We start from the raw sequence: 11446 nt of genomic DNA, 5'->3' as shown, positions 1-11446 counted from the left end.
CCCTCAGTCCAACGGGCTAGTGGAGAGGTTCAATGGGACCCTAAAGAGGATGCTGAAAACCTTTATGGACCAGCACCCGCAGGACTGGGACAAGTATTTACCCCACCTGCTGTTCGCATATAGGGAAGTGCCCCAGGAATCCACAGGGTTCTCCCCGTTCGAGTTGCTGTACAGAAGGAGGGTGAGGGGTCCCCTGGACTTGATGAGAGCCGAGTGGGAGGGAAAGGCCTCTCCCGATGGGGAATCAGTGGTAGAGTATGTACTGGCTTTCCGGGAAAAGCTCGTGGAGCTCATGGGCTTGGCTAGGGGGAACCTAGCAAGGGCCCAGAGGAAGCAGAAGGTCTGGTACGACCGCTCAGCCCGTGCCCGCTCATATGCTACCGGGGATCAGGTGATGCTCCTCATCCCCGTGAGGAAGAACAAGCTGCAAGCGGCCTGGGACGGCCCCTTCACGGTCATCCGACAGGTAAACGAGGTGAACTATGTGGTGGAACTGTCCAACCGGGCTCACAGCCACCGGGTGTATCACGTCAACATGATGAAGCCGTACTGGGACAGGGAGAAGTTGGTGCTGGCTGTGTGTGGGCAGTGGGAGGAGAAAGGAGAGGACCCCCTGGTGGGACTCCTCCCTGAGGCTAGAATCAATTCATAGAATCATAGAATATCAGGGTTAGAAGGGACCTCAGGAGGTCATCTAGTCCAACCCCCTGCTCAAAGCAGGACCAATCCCCAGACAGATTTTTTACCCCAGTTCCCTCAATGGCCCCCCTCAAGGATTGAACTCACAACCCTGGGTTTAGCAGGCCAATGCTCAAACCACTGAGCTATCCCTCTCAGACCAGCTAACCCCTGCCCAGCAGGCAGAGATCAGAGCCGAGCTGCATTCATACTGGCAGCTGTTCTCCAGCCGGCCTGGGCTCACTAACCTGGCTGTCCACCGGGTGGAGACGGGAACCAACCCTCCCATCAGGTGTTCCCCATTCAGGGTCACTGGGAAAACAGCCCAGGACCTGGAGAGAGAGGTCGGGGACATGCTGGCTTTAGGGGTGATCCAGCCGTCCGCCAGTCCCTGGGCCTCACCCATGGTGCTGGTCCCCAAGAAGGACGGGTCGATCCGGTTCTGTGTGGACTATCGGAAGCTCAATGCCATTACCATGTCCGATGCCTACCCCATGCCCAAGACTGATGAAATCTTAGACAAGATGGGGGGTGCCCGGTACCTCACTACCCTGGACCTTACCAAAGGCTACTGGCAGGTGCCTCTGGACCCGGAGGCCAGGGCGAAGTCCGCCTTCACCACACCAATAGGGCTCTTCGAGTTCCTGGGCCTGCCTTTCGGCCTCAAGGGGGCACCTGCCACCTTCAGCGCCTGGTGGATCAGTTACTAAGGGGGATGGAGGGCTTTGCTCTAGCGTATATTGACAATATCTGTGTCTTTAGCCAGACCTGGGAGGAACATGTGTCCCAGGTGAAGAGGGTGCTGGGTCGCCTCCAGGATGCAGGACTGACCATAAAAGCGGAAAAGTGCAAGGTGGGGATGGCAGAGGTTTTATACCTGGGCCACAAGGTTGGGAGTGGCCACCTGAAGCCGGAGCCGGCCAAAGTGGAGGCAATCAAGGCCTGGCCCGCCCCCCAGACTAAGAAGCAGGTCCAGGCTTTCATTGGGATGGCGGGGTACTACCGGAGGTTTGTGCCCCACTTTAGCTCCCTGGCAGCACCCCTCACGGAGCTGTGTCGAAAGGGAAAGCCGGACAAGGTGGTCTGGACCGAGCAGTGCCAGAGGGCTCTCTGTGCGCTGAAGGGGGCACTTATCCAGGGCCCGGTGCTGGTAAACCCGGATTTTAACAAACCCTTCCTGGTGTTCACCGACGCCTCGGACACAGGGCTGGGGGCGGTACTGATGCAAACTGATACTAAGGGGGAGAGACACCCCATTGTGTACCTGAGCAAGAAGCTGCTGCCCCGGGAGCAGCCCTATGCGGCCGAAGGAATGCCTGGCCATGGGGTGGGCCCTTAACAAACTGCAGCCAGATCTATTTGGGCGGCGCTTCACCGTGTACACCGACCATTCACCCCTGACGTGGCTGCACCAAATGAAAGGGGCTAATGCCAAGCTGCTGAGGTGGGCCCTGCTCCTCCAGGGGTATGACATGGAGGTGGTCCATGTGAGGGGGAGCGCCAATGTTATAGCGGATGCTTTATCGCGGGGCGGGGACCCTGAACTTCCCCAGGTCACTGGCTAAGTGACCCTGCTCCGTTCAGCCTCGAAGGGGGGAGAGATGTGACGAAGTGGGGGGTTTTTCTTGTTTTCTGTGGAGTTTCAATGGTTTGCATGCGGAGGGGGTGGGACTCAGTTTCCCTGGGTGTTACTGGTTTAACGAGGTGAGGGGAGAGGGAGTGTGTTTTGCAGAGGACCGGAGAGAGGACGTGGGGACCCAGCCGGTGGCCGGGAGGATGGATACCCCAGCGACCGGTGACCTGGCGACCTGGTGACCCAGAGGCCCAGCTGAGGAGACGCAGCCGGTTCTGGCCAGTGGGAGGACAATGGGCTGCAGAGAGAGGACCCAGTGACCTGACCAGCCGGTTCCAGCCAGAGGACAGAAGCAGGAGAGGAGGCCCCGGTTTACAACCCTGTTTACCTGGAGGGAAGACAATGGACAGAGGCGGGGCATGGGGCCGGGGATCTCGGATGCCCAGCGGCGAGCAGGGGGGCTCTGGGCTGGAGAGGGGAAGCAGGCAGAGCCCACCTGGATGCAGAGACTGGGATGTGCTGGGCTGAGGGAGGCCAGGCCTGAGGGTCAGAGAGTTTCCTGTGCTGTGTTCAACTCTCAATAAACCTCCTGTGTCATGCTGGCTGAGAGTCACTCCGGTCTAGAGAACAGGGTTGCATCAACCCCTTCGGGGGTGGAGGCCCCGGGGAGTACCAAGCGAGGGGACTCCCTGAGGGGGCCCACGGCAGAGACAGACGTGCTAAGGCTCAGAGAGGTGCGGATCCAGGAGGTGGAGGGGCCGGACCCCGAGAGAGAGTGGACCCCCGAGAAGGGCTGTCTCACTAAAAGGGGCACCCCCCACGGACCGCACGGGGCCAAGAGTGGGCACGATCTGTGAGTCCGTGACTCTGAATGTCACGACTCTGCTGACGGTGTCGGGAGCCGGGTCCCAGGGGATCTGTCACTGAGCAGGCAGCTGCTGCTGGTACCGATGCCGCAGCCTGTCTCTGGACAGGGGGCTTTGCCCTGCTCCGGCCTGCCCCTCGCCCAGCCTGGGTCTGAGCCCTGCGCTCGTCAGGCCAGGCACCGACGGGGGGTGACCGGATTCTGCCTCCCCGGCGAGGTGCGTGTCCCAGGGCAGTGTGGGGGACAGGGCCCCCGCGCTGTGCTGGCGGAGGTTACCCTGTGGGGCAGACGCCTCTGCTGGCCGGAGCTCGTTGCGGAGGAGAGCGTCAGAGCGCTGCCCTCTTCCCACCAGCGTCACCTGAGCCGGGGAGAGCCTAAAGAGTCAGTGACTACAGGCCCCAAGGGAGGGCCTCGCAGCCTTGGCCCCAGGGGCCCATCTAGCCCAGTCTCTGGGCGCCGCAGCAGCCAGCACCAGCCGCACGAGCGGCAGAGACTGTTAATAAATAATTGTATTATGGGAGCACAGAGGAGCCCCAGCCATGGCCCAGACCCCCAGCGTGCCAGGTGCTGTACGTTATATAGTAGGTGTATATGGTAGTGCCCGGCAGCCCAGCCATTGCCCAGGCCCCCAGTGTGCCAGGCACTGGACAGACACAGACCAGACGGACCATGCCCCAGTAGCCCTGGCCAGGACGTCTCCCCCCGCCCCCCATCAGTCAGTCACCGACGCCCGCCCTGGAGCACGGGGATGCCTAGCATGACACTCGATGGTCTCTCTGCTCACGCCCTGCCCCAGCTGGCACCGAGTAAGTCCCAGGTGTCAGTGGCAGCGGGTAGGGCACTGGGCTGGCACTCAGGAGCCCCGGGTGCTATTCCCAGCTCGGGCAGCTGGGTCAAGTTGGGCCAGTCGTGTCGCCTCCCTGTGCCTCAGTTTCCCCATCTGTATGACGGGGGGGCCGAGCCTGCCCTCCTTTGCAGCGTGCGTTGCGATCTCTGGGGGCAGCGCTGGGGACGGTTGTTCCCGGAGGATGCCTTTGTTGGCAGGGCGGGGTGCGGCCATGGTGCCGGAGTCGCCCTCCTGTAAGCGCAGGTGCTGGGATCCGGCGCTGAGGGAGGGGTGTCCCTCCTGGGGGGGTCGCCCGGGTTGTGTCAGATAAAGCTGCTGGGAATTAACGCTCTGTGGCGTCCTGCATTATCGCGGTGAACTCGCTGCAGGGCCCCCTCCGCGGGAAAACGCCCACAGCCCTGGTCACATCACCAGGCGGGTCCCCGGCCCGAAGCAGGATCGAACCAGCAGAGCCACTACCCTGGGCGCTAACAGACCCACCTCTGGACTGGCCCAGCAGCCCCTGTGTGTCCCAGCCACCAGGAGCCGGGCCAGGGCCAGGATGGGCTGCAAACACATGCGCCTTACGAGACCCTGGAGAGGGAAATGGCTCTGGGAGGGGAGTGGGGGCTGGTGGGTTAGAGCAGGGGGGGCTGGGAGCCAGGACTCCTGGGTTCGATCTCTGGGTGGGGAGGAACCAGTGCTACATTCCTATCCCTCTGTCCAAATTCCAGCCCCCCCCCCCCCCGCCCCCGCCTCTTGTGGCTGAGGACATGGGCGCCATCCACAGAGCATTCCCTGCTGCTCCAGAGAGGATCTTTAATGGGGGGAGGGGGAGATTACAACAGCCACCCTCTCCGTACACCCCGCACACGGTCAGCACCCCGAATCGGGAACCCGCTCCCCATAGCCCTGCCCCCGCCCCACCCCAGTGCGGAGAGTGCCAGGCGGGGGGGGGGGGGGTGAGGATGCTGTGCCTGCCTGGGAGGGGGGGAACAGGTGGGAAGGGGGGGGGGTTGGCTGCCAGGCTTGAGGGGTGGCTGGGTGAGTAATGGGGGAATCGTATGATGACCCGGGAGGGAGCCCTGGTCTAGGGTGACCCCTGGTGGGGGAAGTGGGATTGTACCAGGGCTGGGCTTGTACTAGGGGGTGGAGAATTGGACACATCCCCCAGTGCTGAGGGATCTGGGGGGCTGGGGAGAAGCTAGGGGTCTGATTGGGTCATTATATCCCTGTATCGCCCTGCTGAGGTGTACAGGGCAGAGGGCTCCAAGTCTGTGGGGATGGGGGTCTATACTGGGGTTCCTCTAGCCCTTTATGGGCTCTGCTATACACAGTGGGGTGTATGGGGGGCAGTCCTTGTGGGCTCAGGGGCTCTCTGTCTGGAAGGGGTCTGGTCCCTATATCCATCTATAGCCCCAGTATACAAGTGTGGGGGGGGGGCAGTCTGTATGGGCTCCGGGGCTCTGAGTTGGGGAGAAGTTGAGGATGGGGGTGTGTAGGGGATCTGTATTCAGGTCGTTATAGCTCTGTATTGGCCCGCTGGTCTATATAGGGTAGCCGGCTCTAATTTGGGGCTTGAGGCCAGCAATCAGGTCATTATATCGTTATTTTATCCTACTTGCATCAGGCGCTTGGAGTTGGGAAGGGGAGGTCTCTATAGCCATCTATAGGCCCCAGTATATACAGCCACAGTGTGGGGAGGGGTGCAGGAGGTGCTGGTCCGTACGGGCTCCATGGGGGATCTGGTCTGAGCCGTCCTCGCTGTGGTGCCCGGCTGGCACGGAGACATGTCCCGTCTCTGTCCCACGGATCTCTGTCCCACGTGGGGAGGGCTGGCTAAGCTAGGAGCGACAGACAGGACGAGTCGGGATCCTCCGCTGGGGCGGGGGGACTGGAGCCAGAGGTCTCGATGCCCAGGGGCGTTAGGTGCTGCCTGCAGGGTAAACACAGCGAGAGACGTGTCAATGAACCGGGACAGACAGACAGAGACAGACGGACGGAGAGACAGAGACAGAGGGGGGCAGATGGACGGATGGACAATCAGAGATGTGGCGGGGGCAGATGGACGGATGGAGAGACAGAGACCAAGGGGGCAGACGGAAGGACGGATGGACGGAGAGACAGAGACGGGGGTGGATGGGGGGGATGGTCGGAGGGAGGGGTCTGCGTGGGGACGGGAGGATGAGGGGAGGGATGAGGGTCTGTGTGGGGACGGGGGGCGTGGGGAGGACGCAGGGATGGGGGGCGTGGGGAGGACGCAGGGAGGCAGGGGGGGTGTGGGGGGGCGTGGGGAGGATGCAGGGACACTCAGCCAGCCAGGCAGCTGTTACCTCCAGCATAGTTGTGCCCTGCGAGGGGAGAATAACCTGGAAGGGGGAAGGAAACAGAGTTAGTCAGAGGTGATGCTGCCCCCTCTCCCGCACATGCTCCCCCCAGCCAGCAGGGGGCAGCGGGGCACAAGTGCACACACACACACAAACACACTCACACACATACTCTCTCTCTCTCTCACCAGCAGGGGGCAGCGGGGCACAAGCACACACACACACACACACCAGCAGGGGGCAGTGGGACACACACACACACACACACACACACACACACACACACACACACACACACACACTCAACCCCCAGCACCCGGGAAGTGCGCCTCACATTGTCCCCGTCTCTTGAAGGGACCCCGGGGACCCCCCCCTCCCGTGGGAATTGGGTTGGGGGCTCAGGACCCCAGGCGAGGGGGACACGTGGCCGCAGCCCCCCACTCCTTACCCGGGGCGGGCGCCCGCCGCCAGAACACCAGGCCGGTGCCCAGGAAGATGAGGCCGAGGATCAGCACCACGACAGCCACGCTGACCTTGACCGTCAGCCCCGGGGACAGGCCGGGCCCTGGGGGGGACAGCAGGGGAGGGGTTAATGGGGGGTAGACTGGGGAGCCCCCCACAGCACCCCTGCACCCCCAGCCGCAGTCCTACCCAGATCCCCTTCACCCCGTGCCTCTCTCCCCGCTCCCTGCCCCAGACCACTGACCCCAGCACCCCATTCCCCGCCCTGCACCCCACTCCTGCTGCCCCCCGAACCCCCTGCATGAGCTTTCCCAACCCCGTACTCTTGCCCCCAGCACCCCATTCCCCTGCCCCCCTCCTGCTGCCCCCCCAAACCCTCTGCATGAGCTTCCCCAACCCCGAACTCCTGCCCCCAGCACCCCATTCCCCTGCCCTGCACCCCCTCCTGCTGCCCCCCGACCCCCCAGCACAAGCTTCCCCCACCCTGTACCCCTGCACACCCCTACCCCGTGCCCCTGCCCCCGAACCCCTTCCCCCCACTCCATGCCCTGCCCTGCACCCCTCTCCTGCTGCCCCCCATCACCCCAACCACCCAGCACGCTATTCCCCCCACCCTATGCCCCTGCCTCCCAAACTTGTACCCCGCCCTGCCCGGGCTCACCCCACTCCTCCTGGTGGGGCTCTGCCAGGCTGTCGTGCTGCACATGGCAGGTGTAGGTGTCCCCGGGCTTGGGGGCGGTGAGCAGGCTGACGTGGGTCTGGTAGGTCCAGTCGCCGTTGGCCAGCGCCGGGCTCAGGCCGTCCTCGGTGGGCTCCAGGGGGCTCCCGTTCCGCAGCCAGGTGACCACCACGTCCGCCGGGTAGAAGCCCCAGACGTGGCAGGTGAGGCGCACGGTCCCCGCGGGGTTCGACAGGGCCGTGGAGACGATGCGGACACTAGGGGGCGCTGTCGGGGGGGAGTCACTGTATGGACCAGCTCCTGGTACCCCCACCACACACACGGGGGTCAGACCCATGGGCCCCCAGCCCAGTATCCCCCTGCATCAAACCTGTCCCCCACCCCGGCTCAGCGCCAGGGGCCCCGCATCCCCCTCCCCCAACCCAGCTCTGTGCCAGGGGCCCCACAGTCCCTCCCCCACCCCGCTTGGTGCCCTGCGGCCCCCACTCACTCTTCCTTTGCCCCGTGCGGCTCCAGAGGCGCTGGCTCTGGCTCTGGCAGGCCTGGCGCCCCCCTGCCATGCGCTGGCGCCAACCGGCGTCCTTGTTGAGCTGGGCGGCCATGCCCACGGCCACAGGGTTGAGCAGGCCCATGTCACAGGCCTCGAAGAGCTGGTCGTGGTCGTTGTAACACACCAGCGGGTTCTTGTTGAAGACGAAGGCGAAGTCGAACCGGAGCACGGAGCCGTTGGCTGCCAGGGGGCACTCGCTGGCCAAGTGCATCAGGAACCCGCCTGCGGGGACGGGGCCGTCAGGAGCGGGTTCGGGGCAGGGGCTGGGCTGGGCGGGACAATGGGGGTCGGGAGTGGGGTGAGGGAGGGATGGGTCAGGGAGGGCAGGACATTGGGGGGATGGGGATCAGGGAGGTGATGGGGACAGATGGGGACTGTTTCCACACTAGGCCGTGCCCCCGGGGTGTAGACCGGGGATGTTGGGTTTAAACCCCATCCAGATGGTTCCTCTGCGGCTGTAATGCCGTACTGTGGGTGTGTACGCTGGGAACGACGGGGGTTAACCACCCCCTACACACACACACAGCCCCTAGGGGTACAGAGTGGGGTTATACCCCCATCCACACACAGAGACAAGCCCCCCCCCCCCACACACACACACAGGCACAGCCCCCTAGGGGTACAGACTGGGGTTAGACCCCATTCACACACAGGCACAGCCCCTAGGGGTACAGACTGTGGTTATACCCCCATCCACACAGCCCCAGCCCCTAGGGGTACAGATGGAGGCTACCCCCCCACACACAGACAAAGCCCCTAGAGGTACAGACTGGGGTTATACCCCCCCACACACACACAGACACAGCCCCCTAGGGGTACAGACTGGGGTTATACCCCCCCACACACGCAGACACAGCCCAGCAGTCGCTGGGTGGAGGGGTACAGATGGGTTAAGCCCCATCCACACACAGGCACTGTCCCCTAAGGTTAGACATGGGGTTAAGCCCTATCCTGACATCTCCAGCAAGGGTCCTGATCCCGGGGCACAGCTCTGGGGAACAGGTGGTCGGAGGCTCGCTAGGCTGGTTCCTGAAGCGGGGACCCCCGGAGAGGATTATAGGGGGCAGGGACCCCAAACTCCCTCCAGGCCTGTGGCACCGACAGGCGCCCTCACCTGCTCTGTGGTGGCCCAGAGCCATGGACAGCAACCACAGCACCAGCTTCATGGCGGCCCCTCGGTCCCAAGCCAGGGCAGGTCTGTCGGGGTCCCCGGCTCGGCGCCGGGGTCTCGTGTCTCTGCTCCTTGTAGCGAGTTTCCAGCTCCCTGGCTCTGCTGCGGGCGCGCTCTGGGATCTCTGGCTGGGGATCTCTGGGGATCCCACACGCCCGTCTGCCTGCTCCGGGATCCCCGGCTCTGCGGGGGAGATCGCTGGATCCCAGGGGCGCCGGGAGAAGATCTCTCTGGAGCCTGGCGTCGGACTTCTCTGCTGCGGGATCCCAGCGGCTTTGGGGTGATCCCACTGGATCCCTGGGTATGGGGGGCAGAGCTCTCCCTGGTCCCCCGGGCTCTGTGGGGGGGGCAGATTTCTCCTGGGACCCCTGGGTCTGGGGGGGCAGATCTCTCCCTGGGACCCCTGGGTCTGGGGGGGCAGATCTCTCCTGGGACCCCTGGGTCTGGGGGGGGCAGATCTCTCCCTGGATCCCTGGGTCTGGGGGGGGGCAGATCTCTCCCTGGATCCCTGGGTCGGGGGGGGGCAGATCTCTCCCTGGATCCCTGGGTCTGGGGGGGGGCAGATCTCTCCCTGGATCCCTGGGTCGGGGGGGGCAGATCTCTCCCTGGACCCCTGGGCTCTGCGAGGGTCTCTCTCTCTGGATCCCGGCTGCGGACCCGCAGGCAGGTCCCGCTGTCCTGACCCTCCCGCCCCCCGGCCCTGGCCAATGGCAGCCGGCTCCGCTGCCGGCATCACCCGTCGCTGGGTGGAGGCGGCCGGGCCGGGAGCCCGACCGGGAGATGTCCCGTCCCGCCGCGCCTGGGGGCCGGGCCCAGCCTCGGGGCAGCCCGCGGTGGTTTTATCTCCCCGGACCTCCCGCGGCATCAGGGGATCTGTGGCACCCCTCCCCCCGCCCCCATTACAGGTGGGGAAACTGAGGCACGGAGCAGCCACGGGGCACGGGGACAGACGTGCGACGGGGGGGTTGGCTGCAGGGGAAAGGGACGAGTGATGGGGGGTGGGGATCCCGGCAGAGGGGGAGCCTGAGGAGGGGCTGGGGAGGGGATCCCAGCAGAGGGGGCAGCTGGGGGAAGGGGACGGGGTTGGGGAGGGGAAAGGGATTCCCGGCAGAGGGGCAGCTGTGGGGAAGGGCGGCTGCCCTAGCCAGAACAGGGGATGGGCCCCATGTCTCCCAACCTGGGGATTTCACTTCCCCCGTGGGCACGGCTGGCCCAGGCGTGTCTGAAACCCCCGTCCTGCTGCTTCCCCTATTCTGGGCCCAGCTTCCCCTATTTCAGGGGTTCGCAACCTTTTTCTTTCTGAGCGCCCCCCCCCGCTATAAATACTCCACGGCCCACCTGTGCCACAACCCCTGTGTTTCTGCGTATAAAGCCAGGGCTGGTGTTAGGGGGCAGCCAGGCCGTTCCCCGGGGCCCCACGGAGCTAAGCTGCTCGGGCTGCCGCTGCAGCCCCAGGTGGCAGGACTCGGGGCCCCGGGCTTCAGCCCCATGTGGTGGGGCTTCGGCTTTCTGCCCTGGCCCCTGAGAGTCTAACGCCGGCCCTGCTTGGAGCACCCCTGAAAACTGGTCCAGGCCCCCGGGGGCCCTTGGTTGAAAACCACCCCCCGATTTCCTCACCGTGCACCAGACGCTTCCCCTCGGCCCGGTGCCAACAGCAAAGCTAACGTCCCCCCCCCACGTCCCCCCTCCCCCAGCCCCCTCATGGGGAAGTGGAGCCTGGCACTTCACAGGCATCTGGGCTGCAGCTGGCCCCGGATCTCGCTCCCGGCTGCATGGGGACGTGAAACCAACCGGGCTCAGCCTGAGACACTTTCACTTCCTCTCTGACGGAGACAGAGCCTTTGATTATCCAGAGGGACTGGCCCGTTCGGGAACGGGCAGCGAGGAATGGGACACGGGGCCTTTCCCTTCCAGGGGGCGCTGGTTCCGATACGGCCCCAGCCAGGGACTGGCTGGCTCAGGGGGGCGGGGAATGGGACACGGGGCCTTTCCCTTCCGGGGGGCGCTGGTTCTGATACGGTCCCAGCCAGGGACTGGCTGGCTCAGGCGGCGAAGAATGGGAGACAGGTTCTGATCAGTGTCACGAATTTGGTGGGTCTCAGCCCAGATCCTAGCAGGGCAGGTGCCCCCGGCACGGGCAGTAACCGGCCCCTTCGCTGAGGGCTGAACTGGCCGCAGCATGTGAGCTCCCCCCGCCCCCCAGCGGGGTCCCTGCAGGACAGGAGAGGGGGTGGGGGTGACATGGGGGGAGGGCTATGGGGCCCATGGGGAGAGGTCCGGATACAAACGGGCAGAGGCACGACAGCTCCAGGAAA

General features: G+C 64.6%; 1 protein-coding gene across 1 annotated transcript; it reads right to left on the bottom strand.

Annotated features, from left to right (window-relative positions):
- Positions 1–6252: 6252 nt before the first annotated feature.
- On the bottom strand, positions 6253–9126 carry LOC135888110 (HLA class II histocompatibility antigen, DM beta chain). Its single transcript, XM_065415914.1, has 5 exons — positions 9075–9126; positions 7901–8182; positions 7393–7677; positions 6718–6834; positions 6253–6311 (listed from the first exon to the last, which is right to left on the bottom strand). Exons 1-5 carry the CDS (start codon positions 9124–9126, stop codon positions 6253–6255), a joined length of 795 nt encoding a protein of 264 aa, XP_065271986.1.
- Between the last annotated feature and the right edge of the window lie 2320 nt (positions 9127–11446).

The sequence above is a fragment of the Emys orbicularis genome, chromosome 13, assembly GCF_028017835.1.
Source record: "Emys orbicularis isolate rEmyOrb1 chromosome 13, rEmyOrb1.hap1, whole genome shotgun sequence".
NCBI classification, from domain to species: Eukaryota; Metazoa; Chordata; order Testudines; family Emydidae; genus Emys; species Emys orbicularis.
The sequence above is the reverse complement of the archived record's forward strand: the minus strand, read 5'-3'. Positions and strand labels throughout refer to the sequence as shown.